At 38.1% G+C, this 22,177-nt stretch overlaps 2 protein-coding genes across 9 annotated transcripts in view; one reads left to right on the top strand and one right to left on the bottom strand.

Moving 5' to 3' along the window:
* The window catches only part of LOC129280722 (uncharacterized), a 40,298-nt gene extending 29,713 nt beyond the window's left edge, over nucleotides 1-10,585 (top strand). For all 3 annotated transcript variants that reach the window (XM_064111883.1, XM_064111882.1, XM_064111884.1), the window contains exons 16-20: nucleotides 743-944; nucleotides 2,914-3,733; nucleotides 4,876-5,020; nucleotides 7,193-7,388; nucleotides 7,825-10,585. In XM_064111883.1, coding sequence (XP_063967953.1) covers nucleotides 743-944; nucleotides 2,914-3,733; nucleotides 4,876-5,020; nucleotides 7,193-7,388; nucleotides 7,825-7,830 — 1,369 coding nt within the window. In that variant the 3' untranslated portion in view covers nucleotides 7,831-10,585. The remainder of the gene's footprint in view (nucleotides 1-742; nucleotides 945-2,913; nucleotides 3,734-4,875; nucleotides 5,021-7,192; nucleotides 7,389-7,824) is intronic.
* Nucleotides 10,586-19,025: 8,440 nt separating this feature from the next.
* LOC129280764 (exportin-2-like) overlaps nucleotides 19,026-22,177 on the bottom strand; it is a 51,660-nt gene continuing 48,508 nt past the window's right edge. For 3 of the 6 annotated variants that reach the window (XR_010296206.1, XR_010296208.1, XR_010296207.1), the window contains exons 25-26: nucleotides 21,263-22,062; nucleotides 19,026-19,911 (exon numbers count right to left, since the gene is read on the bottom strand). Coding sequence is in view for 3 of the 6 variants with exons in the window: in XM_064111885.1 (XP_063967955.1) it covers nucleotides 21,973-22,062 (90 nt within the window). In the remaining 3 variants the exon portion in view is untranslated. Of the gene's footprint in view, nucleotides 22,063-22,177 lie in introns of all 6 variants that reach the window. The other 3 variants (XM_064111885.1, XM_064111887.1, XM_064111886.1) reach the window with 1 other exon arrangement.

Genomic DNA, 22,177 nt, shown 5'->3' with positions numbered 1-22,177 from the left:
CGACATCCTCACCAAAATGCCTGCAAATCTACGATCAAAAGTTCATGCCACAAATTACCCAGTGGTTACTTTCCGCAGTCATTCCTTCCCAAACCAGATAGTTTTGTGATCAGTTCTTGAAGTTATGAGCAGAAAGAGTAAGGTCGGAGTAGCAGACAAGGACCGTACATTCAAATCGCTGGCATAGTCAGCTGGGAAACCAAGCACCCTACATGTCCCATGCAGGAGCCAAGGAAGTGGAGGGGGGGGGGGGCTCCACCTTTTTTTTCCAAAATCATGTAAATAAACATAGAAATGACCATCTGATTGTGATTTTGTGCATAGACAGGTCCCCCCCCCACTTTCAAAATGAAAGAGAGTGGAGAGAAATTTAATTGATGAGGAAAATAATGAAAAAAAGAGGAGTAGAGGAGTGGATGGAGGAGGGAGAGAAGATGAAGGATTAGAAAAGAGAAATCACGGGGAGATGAAGCCGATGGAGAAAGGTCCCCCCCCCCCCCCACTTTCAAAATGAAAGAGAGTGGAGAGAAATTTAATTGATGAGGAAAATAATGAAGAAAAAAAAGAGGAGTAGAGGAGTGGATGGAGGAGGGAGAGAAGATGAAGGATTAGAAAAGAGAAATAACGGGGAGGTGAAGCCGATGGAGAAAGAAAAGTGAAATTTGATACAAGGATAGTCCTATGAAGAAAAGAGTAATGATTTGAAATAAACCCTCTTTCTCTGTGTTTGTGATTCTTCCAGGGTATATGACAATGCCACGGCCATAGCCCTCATGCAACAGACAAAGATCACATTGGGCATTGAAGATAATCTATTCAAAGGGAAGAGGAAGAAATACTGGAAACACATCAGGGAGAACTGCAGCCCCCTCAGCCTGTTCTACGATGACGATGTCGTCCAGGAAAGTGGCGACGATCTGAGAAAGATGACCTTTCACATCCAGGTAAATAATTTGTTTTGCCCTAAAAAGCATACTAACCAACTGTCCCTATTGAATAGGAACAGTCCCACTGTCCCTATTTGACTGCTCCTATTTGACAGGGACAGCTAAAGAACTGTTTACTAGGGACAATTCCAATTGTTCCTCAGCTGTCCCGATTAAAAAGGACAGCCAAAAAGAGACAATCCAAAAAGAGACAATCCCAATTAATATGGACAGTTCCCTTGCTGCCCTGATTAAATAGGGACAGCCAAATACATGTAAGGATAATTCAATTAATAGGGACAGTTCTTCAGCTGTCCCTATTAAATAAGGAAAGCCAAATAGGGACAATCCCGTTTAATAGGGACAGTTCGTTAGCTGTCCCTGTTAAATAGAGACAGTAAAAAAGGGACAGTTCCCTAGCTGTCCCTGTTAGATAGGGACAGTCCCAATTAATAGGGACAGTTCGTTAGCTGTCCCTGTTAAAAAGGGACAGTCCCGATTTACCATGAAAGAGAGGACCACTTCAACCTGTGAAGAAAGACAATGCTCCAGGTAAAGCTTCCTCTGGCTTGTCCAAGCTCTGGCAAAATTACCATATGTGACTAGTCTAGGTGTAAGCTTAGGAAGGGAAGCGTGCTGTGAGCCAGCATCATGATAAGCTGCTTCTTCCTTCTAAAGAGCAGCTGCCCACCGGTTACAATCTAGATAGCAAAACACGGAAGTCCATCAACCAGGTTCGTGCAAACTGTGCTGCTGCGAATCCAACATGGGAGGGTGGGGCTACATGGATGAGAACTGATGATACAGTACAATTTGGCATGTACTGTACGTGTGTGAAGGAGGATGATCTGCGTGGCATTTCTCATCGCTATAAAGCTCTGATGTAACAAGTGTTGTTTTTATTTTTTTTTAATCTCTTCCAAATCTTACACATCTGAAGATTTGTGATCAATCGCAAATTTTTTATAACAGTTCAGGCCCCGTCTTACAAAAACTTATTGATTGATCCGATCAACCTCAGTTACTATGTGGAAATCCATCAATGTTATAATTTTTTCTTCGGGAAAATGTGCACAATGTCCTTTGTAACAAATATATGTTGGAGCATACCGAATTGTCAAGACAACAATCATACTGTATCTAGGTAACACTTTGAACAAATATTAATTTTATATGTTGGCGTTGATGGCTTTCAGTAGTTGTGGTTGTTTGGATAACTTTTTGTAAGACGGGCCCTGATGTTGATCAATATTCATATTGGAGAATTATAGGGGCCATTCCAAAGAGAGCAAGACCACTGAAAGACCTTTCAAAGACCATGAATTTTGGCCGATCTTACAGAGGTCTCTCAATCAACCTACAATGGTCTTTGAGGTCTTACACGAGTCCTGACCAATCTTTCAGCGGTCTTCGTGGTCTTCATGGGCTCCAAAACTTTTTGAAACGGTTCAAAACAGTCTTACAATGGTCTTACAAGAAAATGGTCTTTCAGTGGTCTTTCAGCGGTCTTTCAGCAGTCTTTCGATGAACTTTCAAAGGTCTTCATAGTCTTTCAATGATCTTTCGGCAGTCTCTCAAGATTTTTGCGGAGATCACTGTAAGACTCATGAGAGATCATTGAAAGACCATTGAAAGACCAGGCAAAGTCCATGGAAAGAATTCTGAAAGATCACTTGTTGCATAAAAGATCTCTGAAAGACCATTGAAAGATCTCTATAGGACTAGTCTAAGACCAGTAAGACAAGAGATGACAAATTTCAGTGATCTTGAAGACCGCTGTAAGACCTCATCAATTTTAAGTCTTTCAGTGGTCTTTCAACGGTCTCCGTTCTGTGGAATGGGGGCCTAGTTGGCCATTATGATTGATTGCAAGCATTTTTGTACGAGTCCGTTGGTTCACCACATAGTCTCAAGTCAAATGCACTTCTTAATTTTTTTATGGTATGGGAATTTATTATTTCTTTTGAATGATGACATTCATTTTCAGGATTCACTGTTGGAGCTTGACGAGTTCATTCGCGATCAGCATTCACGGGCGCAACAGGACAACCTGACCAAGCTGCATAGGCGGATGGAGACTCTCGAGGTCGACCAACGGAGGGTCTCGGAGAAGATGACCTCTGACATGAAAACCGTCAAAGCCATGCTCACGGCTGTACTGGAGAAGATGGACAAAGGTGGAGGAGGATGGGATGATGGTGGAGGTGGTGGTAGGAGGAGAGGAGGGAGCGACGACGACGATGATGAAGACCGGCAAAGAGGACATTCTAGTCGGAGGAGTAGAAGAGACAATGATCGCGATGATGATGATGACGACCATCGGAGAGGACGTTCTGGTCATCGGAGTAGAAGAGATGATGACCGCGATGTTGATGAGCAAGAACCAAGGAGCAGTCGAGGGAGAAGCAGATCGTCACGTCGTGACAGGAGATATGATGATGATGATGCCGACCACGATGACGATGAAAGGGGCAGGCGAAGCCGGTCTGGTCGTGGAAGCAGTCGAGGTAGAGAGGGGGAGGATGATAGGGGTAGCGGTAGCCACATCGACAACAATCATGATTATAACAATAGAAGTAGGAGTTACGATCGATCCGCTGGAAGATCAAGGAGCCAACAAAGCAGAAGAGATGACTACGATGACAACAATCTAGGACGAAGTGGAGACCGTTCCCGAAGTGGATCTCGTCGTGAGAGGAGGGAAGATAGATACGACTATAATAGAACAGCTTCTAGCAATGTCGGTATAAGAGAAAAGGAAGCTGGAAGGAAAAGCCGCAGTGATCAAATCCCCAGAGCACAGAAGGGTAAGAGCTCAACAGGATGTATCAATGAAAAGGAAACCAAATTTTGTGATTGTGACATCACTATTCAAATAATAATTATCATACTGGAAAATGTGACTTATCAACATTCAAAAGATACCTGAATTATGTGTCTATGACCATTCATCAGCAAATCCCATTATTCTAAAAAGGAAATGCAAAATAGCGTTCATTTTCACTGGATACTAATAGGCAAATTGTCAGTGTGTGCCTTTGACAAATTGAATGATTTCATTTGCTCTGTTAACAGAAGTTCCAAAAGGTTATTTTTGTATGCAGTTAAACTGAATTTACTCAATACATTTGAAGCAGTGTGATTTTAGATAAAAACAAAAACAGATTAGGAGACCTTGGGTCGGTTTAAAAAAACTTGTTACGATAACAAATTTACAGTAACAGTTAAATGCTACTGAAATACTTCAATATGATTGTCTGGTAGTGAATTTGTTATAGAAATTGTTCATTTGTAACAAGTCTTTATGAAACAATCCTGAAAGATTCTTCTTTTCTTTTTAATGTTTATGTTCCCTTCATTCATTGTTCAGTTCAAATTATGTTTTGTATGTGTGTGTGATTTTTTGTCTTTGAAACATATTTGTATACTCTGATTTGTGTTGTGGACACGAGAAAACATTGATTCTTTAAATATACACAATCACGAAAATTTACCCGTTTTTGGTAAGCTTTCGTTTGCAAGGCTGCAAGTCTGGTCAGACCTTCATCGTAGCTGGCGCTGTTGATGGAGAGCACGACAAAGGTCTAACAATGCTTGCAGCCTAGGGAGCAAAAGCTTACCCCAAAAAAACGGGTAGATTTTAATGATTGAGTAATAAAGAATGCTTTTTCATATTTGGATGCTTTATCTTCAATAGAAACCTTTGAGTTGTATTCAGCACTGTGTGTCGATAGGAACCAACCTTATATCAATAGAGTCTTTAATGCTGTAACGCCTACATGGCAGCTCAGATGCAGCCAGGGTAATACTGTAATACATTGAAAAGTGCATTTATACATGTTCATGTACAGTACATGTATGACTCGCATGAAGCCATACATGTACATGTAGTTGTGATTTGTAAAGACAAAATAGTTATGAAGAATAATTTGTCCTTTTTGCAACGCAGACCATCGGGACCGATCTTTGAGCCCATCTTGGAAGCCAGCAGTGGACGATGAGAGTCCGCCGCCATCTGCAAGGCGACTCTCCCGTCGGCCCACCCTGATGTCTGAATCCCTCTTCTATCTGCCGCCCTCTGGAGGGGATAAAAGGTAAGTATGGGTGCTCAATCAGCAGTGCCATTTTATAGAGACATGAGGAGGTTGAAACACTTACAACTGTTGTTGATCTTTAGAATAAAATCAATCATAAAAGTGCTATTTGTCAGAACCTATTTTACTCATTGTCCATTAGCATTCACAATTTTCATGGAGAGAATTTTTAAAGGATTTGTGTATTATAGATGTTTATGGAAACAGACGATAATCTTGCTTTCGTTTCTGGTGGCACAACATTTGCTCCTACCACAATTTGATGTAGGGTTAGGATTGCAATAAAGTTTTCTGTTCGGTTAAGGGTAGGGTACAGTGTTAACCCTAAATAGAATAGGCTATTTCAATGCCTAAGAAGACTGGGGGGCCCCTTATGATCTCAGCCGTCGATTGCGATGAAAATTGGCTCGTGTGTTACCCATTGCTAATTAATTATGCTAATTTATGTGTAAAATCAAAGTTTGCTCTGATTGATAATTTTAAATGCTAATTTTTGGTTCACAGACTCTTTATTAAGAATCTGATCAAATATACTTTAAAAAAAATTTCTACATGTATATCACATTTATTTTCATATGTATTGTATTGTTTTCTTAGTTTCTTATGTACTTCTTTGTTTTTCTACTTTTTGTTTAGTATTATTTTTTCAATGGAATTCGTCGGGGATAATTTTTTACCATAAACAAGATGAAATTAATTGATTTTGATTAGTGAAAGGAAAAATAATGATACAGTACATTTATGAATTTTGGCTAAAAAGACTACCGTAAGTAACGGTGTATTAACCGCACCTGTGTATTAACCGCACCCCCAACTTTGGACTAAAAAAAAAAAAATAATAATAATAATCCTTCTCACATTTACATGCATATTTGAGGTACGAAGAAACAAAAACTAAGTTAAAGATTTTTAAAGTATTCAAAGAGATTACCGGTATGCGGAAATCTGCTGTTCTTGATCAATTCATCTACAAATGTTAGCAAGAAAGAAAGGTCCCGACAATATTGGCCACTTACACACTCACTCACCTCACAGTCACAGTGTACACACACACAGCACTGCCGTTCTTGTACATGTACATTGCAAACTTCGATACGGTACCACTACCAGTACATCTTATCAAATTGTGAACTGTGTCTTTCACATTTCTTGCATCACAACCTCACAATCACTTTCAGAATTTGTCTAGCATTCGATGGCTTAGCATGAATTTTGGGTACGGGATTACAGGAAGGTTCAAGAAACAAAGAAATTGGCATTTTTTCCACTTGTTTTACGGCTTTGTGCCGTCTCTCTCATACGTGGTGCACGGTGTACATGGTATCTTATGAAAAGCAAACAGGAAAGAAAAAAATAAGCTGGCGCGAAACGGGACTTTGAGGGGTTAAAATGAATAGCGCCAGCTTAAGTCGCACTAAAACCACAATACAACGCAAGCTAGCTCTCGGCTCTTGCTCAGCTGTGACAAATTATTACCGAGAATGCTTGGCGTCTCTTTGAACTTAGCCAGGGAACTTCGCTGCTTTGAATCGAGAATAAAGTCGAAATTAGTGTCATGAAGGTGGGTGCATTTGTTATGGACACTATTTGATTAAGATCGTAATAATCGCTTCCCATTACCCACGGCTCATACCCCTCTAAACGACATTGCCCTGGGCGGCTACGCCCGGCCATTCGATGTGTTGTGAACTGGCAGACTTCTTACATGTTCGGGAGGGGTTATGCGGGCGGGCTCAGACCCGTCACCGTGGATAAACCGCACCCCCGACTTTTGCTTATATCCCGCCGAGAAAAAGGTGCGGTTAATACACCGTTACTTACGGTATTCGTATTGGATTTGTACACAAAGTCACGTTTTTGATCCATTTTGGGTCTGCATGCATTTACAAAATGTTGCGTAATTTTGGAACCGCGTACCTCGGGGTTGCAATTTTGGTCTCAACAGTTGCGCGAGACTAAAAAGCCAGCGAGCGATGCGGTAAAAAAAATTTGCGCAGCGGATTTATCGTTAAAAATGTCGAGGGGAGGGGCTGAATCAGCCCCCCCCCCCCCCCAGTCTTATTTAGGGTTAAACCCAGGGTTGAAGTTTGTCATTCGATTAGTGTGTGGAATTTAGAGTGGAGCAATTGTCGCCGGAGCAAACGTCATGGAACTCATTTTCCTTTCTCCCAGGATGCAAACATATGAGGCTGAAAACAAGAAGGAACGCAAACTACGCAAGCAACGGGAGGAGTACCTTCAACTGAAGCTTTGGAACGGCAATACTAACGGTCAGGGTGAAAGGGCACCAAGGGACAATGACTACCTCGACGAGCAAGGCCGTCTCAGGAATTTGGCGGAGCTGATCAGAATGAGAAGCACATCAAAGGTGACGATGATGAATTGTTCTACATGAAGTTTGTGGTCATGTTGAAGCCATAAGTTGTAACCATGTGCACAATTCAACTTTTTTTTTTGGTTATGAAGACAAACGCCAATTTTGTCTTTAATTGATTAAACTTTATTCTCTCTTACTAAATTTTGCATCTATTCTCTTGATTCTTTTTGTTATTACCGTTTTGTATTGCAATTTTTTAATGATATATATATCTACGTGTCAGGGAGAAAATTGCACGGGGTCTTTTTAGGGTGATTTCGCCCCCGAAATGCTCAGAGGAGCCCTTGAAAATCCCAAGAGTCCTGGAAAAAAAAAAATCACTAGAGTTTAAAAGCTTAACGAATTTAAGCAGTGAGTTGTGAAAGTAGCCCCCAAAAATAAAAAAATATTAAATTTGTGCCTGTTACGTGTTTTGTCCTCTCCATAGAATTGATTCCGGTGCCTCACTTTGCGACGAGGACTCGATTCCCCCCTCTCTTTCGTGTCAAGGCAAAATTGACCATGTAGGTGGACCAGCTGTCCGGTATGCGACTCACTGAGATCGTGTCCTGCCTGGAAATTCTTGACTAGCGGTTTCGAGAAGGGTTTTTGATGTTTTTGATGGAACACTGAACACTTGGCATTAAGTTCCTGCCATTCTTGTCGGAACTAAACTCTGATGGGCATTAGCTTTGTACATGGAGTGGATCATTGTTTGCTGACCCTAGACTTACTGAATTGCATTGGATATACCAGTGATAGAGACATCAATTGGGGATAGCAAACTGGGTGTACCAACAAGGAATTCTTCGACCAAGCCTGCTTAGCTGCGGGCAACTGTCTGGCCAGTGATAAGTGAGATAATGACTCTACCATAAGGCAATTTCCAGTGGCATTACGTTCTGTTTGTCATTACTTTTTTTTCTCCTCTGGGGATTTATATCCAAATGGTGTTGAATTCCCTATGAAGACGGATGATTATCTCCCTTCTAATGCTACATGTAGGTGATTTTGAGGAGGCACGATGGCTTGGTCGGTAGAGCGGGGACAAAATTTTTCTCACCCATATTTTTTCTGATTGGCCCCTCAAAGTATATTTTTGTTTGTTTCTTTGAAGGGGTAGTCCTAAACAGGGGCGGCGAGGTTTTGAAAGTGCGGGGGCTTAGCCGAAAATGGAAGGGGTGGCTGACCATGCAAATACAAATTTTTCATTTTTGTACACAGGTTTTGAAACAAAGCCCCTGCAGCACTATACCTGGTCACGTTTCACAGGTTAAGTCCATAGCAAATCTCCTTCGCCAACATGATCTGCGTTGCTCCATTTAGGATACCCTCTTCGCAAGGGATGGGCCCCTTTAAATACCTGCATTTTGCATATTCAATGAAACCAGTTTTGATAAAGTAACGTCAATAGTACCTTATACTAATTAGTTTCATTTGTAAAATAGCCTTAAAAACGGACATACTGAAGCTTTTCGACATGCACTCATCGGAGTAAAATCGCATGAATGACCAAAATGCTAGAGCAAAACAATATATAATAGAATCAAAACAAGACAATGGACGCTAAATGGCGAGCCGTGATTGGCTGTCAAGTAAACAATCACGGCTCAAACATTGTCACTCTTGATATTTGGCACCTTTTAGATGGGTCAGCAGCCAGCTTTTTCCATCAAGATACAAGATGAGAATTTTTGAAAATTCTGAGTAGCAAGAAATCCAGAGTTCTGATTGGCTGGATAGGGTTTCAGAACAACAGCCGTGGGTAATTTAAAGAGATAACCACATGGTGAGTGTGACATTGTAGAGGCCCAGCATTGAAATCATTGGAATATGGGTGGGTGTGTGGTCTCTTTTGACCAATCAGAGTGCAGCATTCTTTTCTTTCTTTTTTTCAAGCTGCTTAATGTACATGTACTTGGCCTATGAAAAACTGGATGCTGACCCATCTAAAAATTAATCTTATAACTTTTTATAAAACCTCTATCATATTAAATACTCCAGGGGTGGGGGGCATTATAGCGCCCCGGTCGAATTTTTGTTGGTACTTCCTCATGCCTCAATATTTTTTAAACAAAATTGATGACTTTTTTTTCTTTGCTTCTTCCCGAACATTTTGATACCAAATTTATGGCGATTGGACCTACCGTGGCCCCTCCCCGGTAATAACAAGCTTTGAAATACCCTGGGAGTATTAGGGATAAAGCTTACATCTTCAGCTTTATCATAATCTAAAAATCATTTGGACTCAAACAAAATTTAAAGTGTACAAGCAAATTTTATGAGATGAAAACTATTATTTTGTATCACGTTTTAGATAAAAAAGTTTCACCTATTTTACAAAATCACTTACAAAATCCAGACACATGACATGAAAGATTTATTTTTCTCCTTTATAAAGATACCAAAACATATAATTTGGTCAATATTTTGAGTAGCAGTGGCAGAATAAAAAAGGAAGCTACATTTTGAGGACCGCCTATTGAGTGTGTGCTAAGTATATTTTACTGTTCTAACATGTAACTTGCTGTACAGTATTAGCTTATATTTGTATTGTGACAAGTAATATCAAATTGTATTACCAGATATTTCAACCTTATTAACCCGTTGCTAACTTGAACCTGATGGTCCATATACAAAGTCTATGGCAATTACAGAATCCAATAGTCAACGGGTAAATTGTAAAATCATGGATGATTCCCCCAAAAAAGTACATGTAATTATCAACATTAGAATATAAATAAATAGATGAATAAATAAATAAGTACAGTGTAAGTAAGTAAATAAATAAATGAATGAATGAATGAATGAATGAATGAATGAATGAATGATTGAATGATTTAAATAAATAAATAAATATAATGAAATGAAAATCCGAACTTTGCAGTGTGTAATATTTTTTCCAATACTGTAGTTGTAAAGTCATAACGAAACATTGGTGAAATGGTAAAGATTCTTCCTTCCACATTTGTAAAGGTAGGGAGGACTGTCTATAAATGATTTTAAACTAGAACTAATATTTAAATTGCAATGGAAAAAAATTTATACCCTGATTGTGTGTACATTTGCAAACATTGTATTTTATATTCTATTGCCTATTGTACGTATTAATCAACCAACCTGCCTTTCTTTTGAAAAAGAACCTTGCCTTTTTTTATGCATCACCTTTTAATGTAAATTTTTAGCATGTAAAATGACCTCAATTGCACCTTGACTTAGAATTCAATCATGTAGATTATATAGTTTTCTTTCTATCTAGGCCGGGTGGGGTGGACTCGGAGGCCGCCGCTCCCGTCAATGATTGGCGCAATATGTTTTGTCGCAGGAAAGTTTCGCTGACTCACTGACTTTTTTATTTTCAAGTCTTGCGCGTCTTTTGAGACCAATTTTGGGATGCCCGGGTACGCGGTTCCAAAATTACGCAGCATTTTGTAAGTGCATGTCAGACCAGAAATTGCTCAAAAACATGATTTCGTGTAAAGTCAATAGAATTTTTTTTTTCACAAAAAACTATAAATGTATGATTATTCTTAGTTTTGCCGGTCTAATTGGATTTATTTTATGCTCTTTATGATCCCAAGAGTCCCCGACAAAGTTCATCAAAAAACAATGAAAAACAAAAGTAAACAAAAAACCAAAAAAATACATTAGAAATTGCAAAAAAAATATAATACACAGACATGAGAAATGGATCTGATATCACAATTTTTTTTCACGTAAATTTAATAAGAACACCACAAAGAGTGTCCATGCCAAAAATAACATTTGGAGGAAAAAGTATGATTTCGCCTACCAATTACGCATAATCACATACCGGTAAAAGCAATTTGCCTGAAAAAATTACAATACAATTTTGCAGATTATGTCCTGGGCAACCTGCGTTCCAATGTTCGGTGCGATCGACAGCCGGGATCTCGATGGGGGCCTCCCCCCCCCTCCCAAAATCTCCCAAACTACCCTGGCCTACTGTACATAGGGTTAAAGTCGTATTGTTATTATTTGCTTTTTATGATGTGATGTATTCTAATTCACAAGTTAAATTCAAAACCTTTTGTTGGAAGCTAACTATTTTAGAGGAGTGATTTGTACCTCTGTGTGTAGCCACATGGTTTTGTATTACCTGTCATATCAACAGGTACATGTTAGCATTGTATGAGGGCGCCATCCGGGGGGGGGGGTACTCGACCAAGAAAGTAGTAGGAATGAGCCGCCGGCGAGACAAAAAACGGGGGCCTTGGAGCGGGCTTATCGTAAAAAGGAGGGTCCTCGGAACGGGCTTCGGAACTACAAATGTTTGTGAAAACGGGTCCTTGGAACTGGTCGCCTGCGTGTGAGTGCGTATGCATCCCTATGGAACGTGAATGCAGCTAGACCGGTGGCATGGGCACCGGGTGCGCTAGCGCAGAGGCGATGGTCGGACACCGCTCTGCGGCCGCTTTTCACCAAAATTGCGGCTCATTGTACATGTTGCAGATCAATGCGACCGGAACGGCGTAATGGAAAATATGCAAAGCTTTGGAGCGGATTTCTTCTTTTTTCTTGATAAGAAGAAAATGCTATGCTTTGGAGGGGCTTTCTTTGTTCTTTTTCTCAATAAGACAAAGATGCTATGCCTTGGAACAGAAATTTGAGTGTAAAAATGGGGGTCCCCTTTGCGGCACATACCCACGATGCATTATATACTGAGTGCCCCCCCCCCCCCGGCTTTTTTTCATTATTAAAAAGTGAGGTATATGCTCACACCATTTTTTTTGGTCCTAATTATGTATTATGATTATATTGTATACTTTATGGATTATTGTGAACGCAGAAATAAAAATAGAACAAACAAACAAAATTTTGTTTCTGCATTTATTAATGTAGACAGTATTATCTACTCTCATTTTTTACCTACATATGCATGTATGCCTTAAATTGTATATTTATTGGATATTATAGACTCCTGGGCCCCATCTTACATATAGTTACGATTGATCCAATAAAAATTTTTGCAACTCACATTCACATTGCAAAATTGGGAATTCTTGTGAAAGAACCTTCATATTTGGATCTTGCGTAGTAAAAACAATGTCCTTAAGGTACTCTGAAAAGAATTGGCACAAGTCCATCCCTTCAGTTAAAAAATTGTAGTAGAATTAGTGCCACTTTTGTAAAAATTATTGCATCTGTAAGTTCGGGTATTGGATGTAGTATGAAGTAAAACGGATGGAATTAAGGCCCATAATTATTTTCTTTGAAAAGAAATTATATTCTAAAGTTTCTCGATAAAAAAAAATATGTTTAAATGGGTATGAAAATTTGACCCCTAGGTTGACAAAAGTGAAACCTATCCCTGAACATGTAATCTGAAGTCAACTTCCTTCAAAATGTATATCTTAGAATAAATGGTAACTTTACTAAAATACAAAGAGCTATAAACAATAAGTAGCATTGTAGGTATTATACAGAGTTTGACAAAGCTCAACTGTACAACATTGTTAACAATACGTTCAATAGTAATGAGTAATTAGCGGTCTCCCTTGCACCTACATAAATTATGTAAAACTTCTGACACTACATTCACAATATCAACAATTAAGTATGAACATTTCAATTTGAGCAAAAATGCATGTAACTCTAGTCTACAGTACATAATTATAATTACTTCTATATAGCACAAAATAGGTATGATGAGGGGGAACTTTGTGTTTTTTTCCATTCACGTCATCAATAAATTATTCAAACATTTACATCCAGATGTGACGTGGCAAATAAAGACAATATAAACATGGTATGTATTATGAAACAGGAAAAATGGACGAAGAGTTGAAAAGGGGTGAAAGTGGCATTCATTGTCATGTTTTGTGGTGAAACAGGCAAATTATTTGTTTGTGTTCTTTTACCAGAGGAAGGCCAGGAAGATGTACATTTGATATTAATAATATAAAATAACATGATTTGTATGATGACAATGCAAACATACTGGCAACTTCAACACATTTAGTCCATGTTTAGTAGGCCTACATGATTTTTTTTTTTTTTAATCTCTGAAATTGTGATGAAAATTATTAGTTTCTTCAGAGTTCATTAAAAACAAACATTTGTGCATGTATTTGAATTAGAGTGAATATTATTTTTTGCTTGTTACTACTTTGTGATGAGTGACAGGATACCTAGGACTAATAAAAACAATAAATTATATGATTTACTGATGATATTACATGGACTTGTAGCTAAGGATTTGTTACCACATATAATTGTGTCCTTCCACTTCCTGGCTAACATTACCGAATGGTTAGAATTCTCTAGATTCCTCTCGTTTGCCATCTCATCCTCTACCAGTAATTCTACAGTAAACTTTGTTTGACCACCTTCATTCTCGGTCCAACAGCTATAAAGTCCGGTCAAGTTTTTCCTGATATGATCGATAATAAGAGCATGGTGAGGAAGAATGTCAACTCCATCTGGTAAAGGAGAGGTTAATAGTTGCTGGCCTTTTAACGAGACTGACCAGTAAATGTTGTTTGATGTCTTAATTGGACAAGGTAACTCAATCATTTGGTCACCGACAAACGAAAGGATAGTTTGATATGGTGGAGAGCACAGTTGTGGGCGACATTTAAATGTATCAGTTCCAGTCAGCTCAGCAATAGAGGAGTTGATGTACAGATAAGGTTTTTGACAAAATGTTGGTTTGGGTATTTGTCCGAGTGCTCGAATAGTTTTTAAGAGTTGGCAATCACATGACAAATGGTTATTTTGTAAGTAGATAAATATTGGCTTCAAAGAGAATGTTGAGATAGCAAGGTGAATTTTTGTGAGTTGGTTGCCTTGAAGATATAAATGTACCAAGTGTGTCTGATGTTGTAAGGAACCTAATTCAAAGAACACAATATTGTTATACCTTAAATCCAACAACCAGAATTGCTGATGCTTATCAAATGAATCTTTGGAGATGTTTTGTATTTGATTGTGTGACAAGAAGAGATCGTATGGCCTGCTCTTTCTTGGTAGACAGTGTCTAGGGATGGAAGTAATTGTGTTGTTAGAATAATCAATTGCATCCAGAGTAGTTGTGAATAACGATGGACAATAATTTCCAAGATTGTTTGAAGAGAGAATTAATTCATGCAGATTTGAAAATTCCAAAGCAACATCTTGTTGTATACTTGAGTTTGTAAAAATCAGTGCTTGAAATGCCAAATTTTCATGAAGATCCAAATATCTAAGAGTTTGAATATCTTGCAACGCTTGTATGGACATGTTTGAGGATGGGATGTTTGAAAAATATATACTCAATATACCAGGTGTTCCTGAAAATAGTTGGCTTGGAATGGATATGAGAGGATTTCCTCTTATGGAAAGGTGTTGTAGCTCCTGAATATTTGAAAACACCCCAGAATGTAGGTGTGACAGACGATTCCTTTCTAGCTTTAACCTGACAACAAACTGAAGACCAATGAATGCTGAATTAGATATATCAGCTATCTGGTTATCATCCAGTTCTAAAAAAGGAGTGAAGATGCAAGTAAAAATGTAAAATTGGGTATGGTTGCAATTAGATTTTTGTTTAGAAAAAGTCCCCTCAAAGTCCCTGAAAACCGGATTTGTTTGAAATCTGTCAAGTTATTGTTGCACGCAAAGATATTGCTCGCTGAAAGTAAACTTGAATTTGAAGCTCCAATGGCGTTGTTAGTAATGTTTAATTCCAAGGTTGAAGTAGAGATGATTTGGGTGATTCTGTTGTCCGCTGCATTTATCAAAATGGGTGTGTTTTGAGCAGAGTGATGGTTGAGATTTAAATTGGCTAATAGGTTATGACTGATGTCAAGGCTTTGAAGAGAGCTCAAACTTTGGGTAAGTATCCATGTAGGAACCTCTACTAACGAATTCAATGCGATGCGTAAAATTCTTAGATTGGTAAGATTTGAGAAGTCGTTAGGGTCGATTGCTACAAGTCTGTTGTGATTAAGATTTAACATTTTTAGTGAGGTAACAGACCTTTGAAAACCAAGGTGAGAAATATTATTTTTGGCAAGATTTAAATTGGTCTTGGCAAAGCTGTGAAATTTGAAAGCAATGACAATCTATTGTTGTTAACGTTGAGAAGAATGAGCCGAGATGAGCCTGACAAATTTTGATTGTACGATAAATCCAAGTTGTTTATGTTTGGCAAGTTCTGAAAGTTTGTGATGTTTGAAATTTGGTTCCAGGACAGGTTTATGTATTCTAAATGTTGATAGTCATTAATACCAATTTCTAAAATTGTAATTTTATTGTGAGAGGCATATATGGAATTTAAACCAGAAAAATGAATGAGGGAAAGAACTTGCAGATTATTATTATCAACGTTGAGAACTTCTAAGTTAGAGTGATATCTACCTTGGAATATGTTCATTGCTATCATGTTGTTGTAGGAGAGGAGAAGACTAGTTGGTATATTGAAATGATAACCACCTTTGATTTCAATAATTTTATTATGTTGCAAATTAATTGTTTCTATATCTGGAATATTAGTGAATGCTGGACTATTTATAAACCTGATTTGATTGTTGTCTAATAAGATTAATTTGATATGTGGAATATCATGGATGGCAGACACATCCACGATGTTGTTTCCTTGAAGGTTGATTGTTTCAATCGAAGGTAGGTGAATGAAGACAGTGGTTGTAATTTCTCTTATTTGGTTGAATGCAAGAGATAATGTCTTAAGGTTCTCCATTGTTTGCAGTATGTCCAGGTACTCAACATTGTTGGAGGAAATGTCCAGAGTTAATACAGTTTTTGGATAAAAAAACACTGGTTTGGACAGGTCAGTGTTTGCATTGACCCATAGGTCAATAAGACATACTGGTCCAGATACCTGGAATGATATAGCTTTAACAATACGTGGTGCTCCTACATTGAACAAATTTAAGTTTGAGTTTAAGCATTCCATTATTAGCACTTATTTGAGTTAAGATATTGTTCTATCATCAGTTTCATGACTCATCATATTGCATACTTTATTTTTTGTATTATTTTATACGACGTATCTATGTTAAACATAGTAATATTAATCGATACGCGACTGGTGTGTTATTATCATTTGATTTATTCTTGACATGCTTGATGTGTTTTCCTTTTGGCCCTGCTTTTACTGTAATTTTTAAATATGACTTATATTGATTTTATTCAGGGCCGTAGTCTTTCTTGAGGGGCGTCCTTTTCAAGCCTTGTGCTTATGACTGTTCCCTCCCATGCAATGATTGTTTATTGTTATTTTACCATGAGATATTGTCAATATATTTTCTGTTGTATGATTTATTTTTGCATGGAAATAAAGAATCAATCAATCAATCAATCATTTCCCTTTAGATCTAGAGCAGATATTTCAAATTGAAATTCCGGTATATTCTCGAGTTTGTTGAATGCCAGGTGAAGAGATGAAAGGTGTGGTCCTGATATGTTGCCGAGTGTTTGATGATTCCAATCCGTCAAAGAATTCCGGATGATGAATATCTCTTGAATGAAAGGTAAAGAACCAAGGTATGGTAAACGCTTTAAAAAAGTTGGAGCTGAGGTCGATGTATACCAGATCTTCTGCATCATCAAAGACTTCCTTCTCTATGAAGCAAAGATGTTGTTGGACAGGAGAAGCACAGCCAACTCAGTTTGGCATGAGAATGATTCTTTCTTTAGGGCAGTAATGAAGTTTCTACGCAAGTCGAGCAAACCAATTTTGCACGGGAGGTCCTGTGGAATGTCATCTAGGTCACGCTCTCTGCATTTTACATTGACGACGGCCCTCTGCGGATAATCACAGAGATCTGGGCATCTTGATTGACTCGTTTGTAACAAGAACAGAAGATATAGGAATTTAAACATCTTCATTGTTTCGATAAGTTATCAGTATTCAAATGCGATCATAGCAGATCGATGTACGAAATGCAGACGATGGCTAATTCTGTCTCCTGTGCGGGATTTAGTTTCGCACACAATTTCCTTTATTTTGACTTCCCTTTGGAATGCAGAATGTTGCATTCTTGTCCAGCGCTTGAAAAATCAGGAGCAAAACAGAATCACTTGCACTCCCATTTGCACTTCGTGCGTTACAGAGAGTAACAGATAATGTACATGCATATACGTAAGTACATTAAATTTGAAATGGAGGCAACAGACACCCATATATCAATGCCTTTGAATCAAAGATACAAAAGTTGTTATACCAACATAATAAGTTCGAACAAAACTTGCCGAAATTTTTTGATATGGATTGATGAAAAAGAGAAGAATACTGATGAACCAAGCACCTACATGTAAGTCTGAGTAGAGAAGCTTAACGCTGAGTTAGAATTTATAGTAGAAATAGATCAGAAGACTTACAAGCATACTTGCCACTTTAATGAGATGCTCAAGGCACTTCAGAAGGAAATAACATCCAAGGACAGTAGTTAATAAGGTTCCAGGACATTTGCTCCGGCGACAATTGCTCCGCCCTAAATTCCACGCACCAATCGAATGACCAACTTCAACCCTGGGTTTAACACTGTACCATATCCTAAACCTAACCCTAAACACAACTCTATTGCAACGCTAACCTAAATCTTAGATCAGATTAAACCAGACCTGCCAACCTCTAGGTAGAAAAACTGTATTCTGTGATTTAAAAAAATGTATTTTCCCCCAAAAAAGTGTATTTCATAATAAAATGCTTGTGGCACTCGCTCATCGCGGCGCTCAAGCTGCATGCAAGCTAAAATGCGCACTGCTCTTGCAGATGAAAAAAAAACAACATTGGTTTTAACAAAATGATTGAAAAAAAAAGTTACCTGAAATTACATTGATCTATTAACCATATTTGTGTACGTTTTATGAAATAGAGACATATAGAGATTATTTTTCTCAATAAATTACGATTTAGTAAAAAAAAGAAGAAAAAAAACGTACTGCCGTATTTTGGTTGCAAAAACGTACTAAATACGGCTAAAAAGTACTGGTTGGCAGGTCTGTTAAACTCGAGTAATTGTCGCAGCAGCAAATGTTGTGTCATTCTTGATGCATGCCCGAGAGGCAACCGAGCCAGTGCTGTCGAGGATTACCGTAATTAGGTAGTCTGAAATTGTGAGCGCTTTGGGCTATAATTATGGTATGTGGGAAAAGTGCTCGGATAAATATCGTCAACAAAATTGAATGTAGATTAAGTTCTGTGTTATTTCACAAAAACACTTCAAAATGTAGATCCTGGTCATTATGCGTATAAAGGAAACCATATCACTGACTTGCTATTTCTGTTGTACCGTTATTTTATATGAAATATGAAATACAGTATCTTAAGTTTTTCCTCAATATAATCTAAAACAGGGTTTAGACTCCTCGAGAATGTGGAATTACAATTATTGCAACATACATGTATATAGATAAATGATGATTCCTCATTGTCAAATCTGAACAAAATTAAATATTCCATATTTCATAGTACAAAAGAAATGGTGAGTGACATCATCAACGCTCTCATTTACATACCACTATTGTGCATATCGCTGTTTTGCAAATTTTTTAAACTTGCATCTGATTTCAATGAATTATCTCTTTTTTATTAATAATCAAATTAACTTTTTGTTGGGTGGATTTGCCATTAAATGATAACTGATAATTCACTGAAATAACTAATTCAAAGGCCAACACACGTTATTGCTTGGAAAGCTTTATTTCATTTTATACACAATACAAATAAAAAATATTGTCACATTCATTTCTTAGAAATTTACCCTTCCACGCATGATACCAAGTGTTTAAACTCGCATGAAAGCTTCCAAACGGTGCTTTTTTTTCCGTTGCCATTTTCTTTATTGACTACTAAGGTTTAGGTCACAAAATACATATTTATTTATATAACATTCGGATACAAAAGACATAGAACGCATACAATTTTTGAAATAGCAACTATTTCATCCAATAGCCTGTGGCTTTTTCTTGAACCTTTCTAAAAGTAAATGGAATTTTGATAACATTAAATGGTCTTTGAAGGCAAAAAAGCGCAACACATTGTCATATTTCTTAGAAACTGTAGCCAAGTCAGTAAAACCAGTCTTAAATATTCACCTAGCTTACTGTATCTAATTTGATTTAATTAATTTATTTATTTAATTTCTCTCAGTTGACTATAATCATTTCGACCATTCCCTCTCTTTTCTTTCTTCTGTCTATTCTTTACTGCTAAGATGATACAATAGAATGTGTGTTTGAAATGGCTTTGATCAAAATAATTACCAACGGACACATCGTCAAATAGATCTGACTCTCGCCTTTCAATGAGTGGGTTGAGAAAGTCTTCCCACTTTGTGATGCTCTCAACCCAAGGCCCCGTCACGGTCATACAAAGAGTTACGATTGATCCAATCAATCTCAAGTAGATGGAAATCCATCAATGTCACAATTTTTTTCTTTCGGAAATTTGCTCAATATCCTTTGAAAAGAAAGAGAAGCATTCTGAATGTTCAAGGAAACAGTGAATGTATGAATATACATCATTTCTAGAAAATATTTTGAACATGTATTTTAGATGTTAACATTGCTGGCTTTCCATAGTTACGATTGATCGGATCAATTGTAACTCTTTGTAAGACGGGGCCCTGGACTAGGAAGTACATTCCTAGTCAGCTCCATTCCTGGGGGTGTTTCACAAAGATGTATGTAGGACTAAAAGTCGCACTTACATGTAAATTCCCAGTTGAGTGGGGTATTAAGTCCAGCGCACACCATGCCATCCAATGAAACACAATTTTTTACTAAATCGCATTTTGCATGAAATGTGAAAGTTCCAAGAACTAAAATTATTTAATTTGAAGTTCGGCATTATGTAAGGAATAACTAAATCATACTTTTGGTTTGCGGCAAGCCCTGTGGTTGAAGTTAAGACCTAAATCAGATTCAAGTCACAGCCGATGATGACGTCATTACGATTTGGAATTGAATTTGCTTTTATTCATTCAGGGAGGCTCGAACTAGACTGAATTCCGATTTCAGTAGTCCTACCAATATTCTGAAAATCTGATCGCTAATATGATTGGAATGTTCATATAAAATGTCATTACTTTTTTTGAAATTCGGATCGCAACGTATTGTATAGTGTGCGCAGGGCATCTCGGCGTTGGTCATAGGTAACACAATATAGACCAATTGATCATTGAGTTTTCGTGTTAAAAAGCACGTGTGTTGCTGATTAAGCTTACTTTGTGAAACACCCCCCCCCCCCAAGATTGTATAAAGTACTATGGTATCTTGAGCTAAGGCTGCAGTAATAACCTTACTGTACAGAATGCAACTTTTACCAATGTCTTCAGCACTTTATAAAAGCAACCTACGCTCTTTCCTATTTAATGAAATACCCACAACTCGCTGTTACCAGAAACCTCTCTATCTTAGCAGCCACCTGACTACAATGACACACGAAGAACATGGCGCAAATGGCCACTTTTTAAGGGTTCTGCTGGGGGGGGGTTTAGAGAGAGGTTTTCATCCCAGCTCTCCTGCATTGCCAGTAATTTTGTCTGCTATGAAATGTGAGGATTGGTAGTTATAAGCTGTATGCGGGGTTCCTGCAGGAAAGATGCCGTTCTGACTTTCGACAAGGTGTCTTATTTGGCCTGCTTGACAGGATGAGAGGGAGACATTGATTGCTTGAAGAAAGGACTGAAGGTACACAGTATCTCTGGGCCCCGTCTTACAAAGAGTCGCAATTGATCCAATCAAGCGTAACTCTATGGAAATCCATCAGTGTCATAATTTTTTCTACAGGAAATTCGCAAAATGTCCTTTGTAAACAAAGGAGAACACATCGAATTGTTTAGAAATCAATGAATTTATGGATATACATTCATATCTAGAATTTTTTTTAAACAAACATGCATTTTATATGACTTTGCCGGCTTTCCATAGTTGCGATTGATCAAATCAATATCAACTCTTTGTAAGACGGGCCCCTTGTGTCCAGGAAGGAAGGATTGCCCAAGCTGGCCATAAGAATGTGGCCACAGTGTAAATAGTTGGAAGATCACAGGCACAAGAGTCTTGTGATTCCATAAGGACAGTCCAGTAAGAAAGGGAGAGCCAAAGATGGACATAAGAACTTGGCCGCGGCGTAAAGAGTGTAAAGATCCTAGGCATGTTATCACCAATGTAAAACAATCTCAAAAGGATTCCATAATTCCATTTGGACAGTCCAGCTTGGTGTTACAAGAGGGAGACATACATGTAGGCTGTCTGGTGACGGCTTTGAGGTCCAGAATAAAAGAGATTTTCAAAGTTGTCCACTGTGCAAAGAGTTAGAATGTTCTAGTCACATAACTACCAAAAGAATCTTTCAAGGCTAGCATGAGGACAGTATAGTAATAGAGAGGAGTTTTCAAAGATGTTCGTAAGAATATGGCTGCTGTGTAAAGATTTATGAGATCCTAAACATGCGATCATCAATGTAAAAGAACTTTTCAAGGATTCCATGAGTGCTGTCCAAGAAGAAAGGGGTTTTCAAAGATGGCTACAAGATTGTGGCCGCTGTGTAAAGAGTAAGAAGAGCCATCACGGTTAAAGAGTCTCACAAGAACTTCATTTTCTACTTGGAAGGTCCAGCTCGATGTTATGAGAGGGAAACATTGGCTGCTTGGAGATACGACTGAAGGTACGCAGCAGCTTTAGGATCCAGACTACCAGTGATCATTCCACTGATCTGCAGGGAGAGACAAGAAAGCAGAAGGTCTGTTTCACAAAAACTGTTGGTAAAGTTATGCACAACTCGATCAGCAACCGGAATATGACAAGCTAAAACGGTTTCTCGCGTTTTA

Source organism: Lytechinus pictus, chromosome 17 (genome assembly GCF_037042905.1).
Source record: "Lytechinus pictus isolate F3 Inbred chromosome 17, Lp3.0, whole genome shotgun sequence".
In the NCBI taxonomy this organism is placed as follows: domain Eukaryota; kingdom Metazoa; phylum Echinodermata; class Echinoidea; order Temnopleuroida; family Toxopneustidae; genus Lytechinus; species Lytechinus pictus.
Note: the sequence above shows the minus strand (reverse complement) of the source record. Positions and strands in the feature narration are given on the sequence as shown.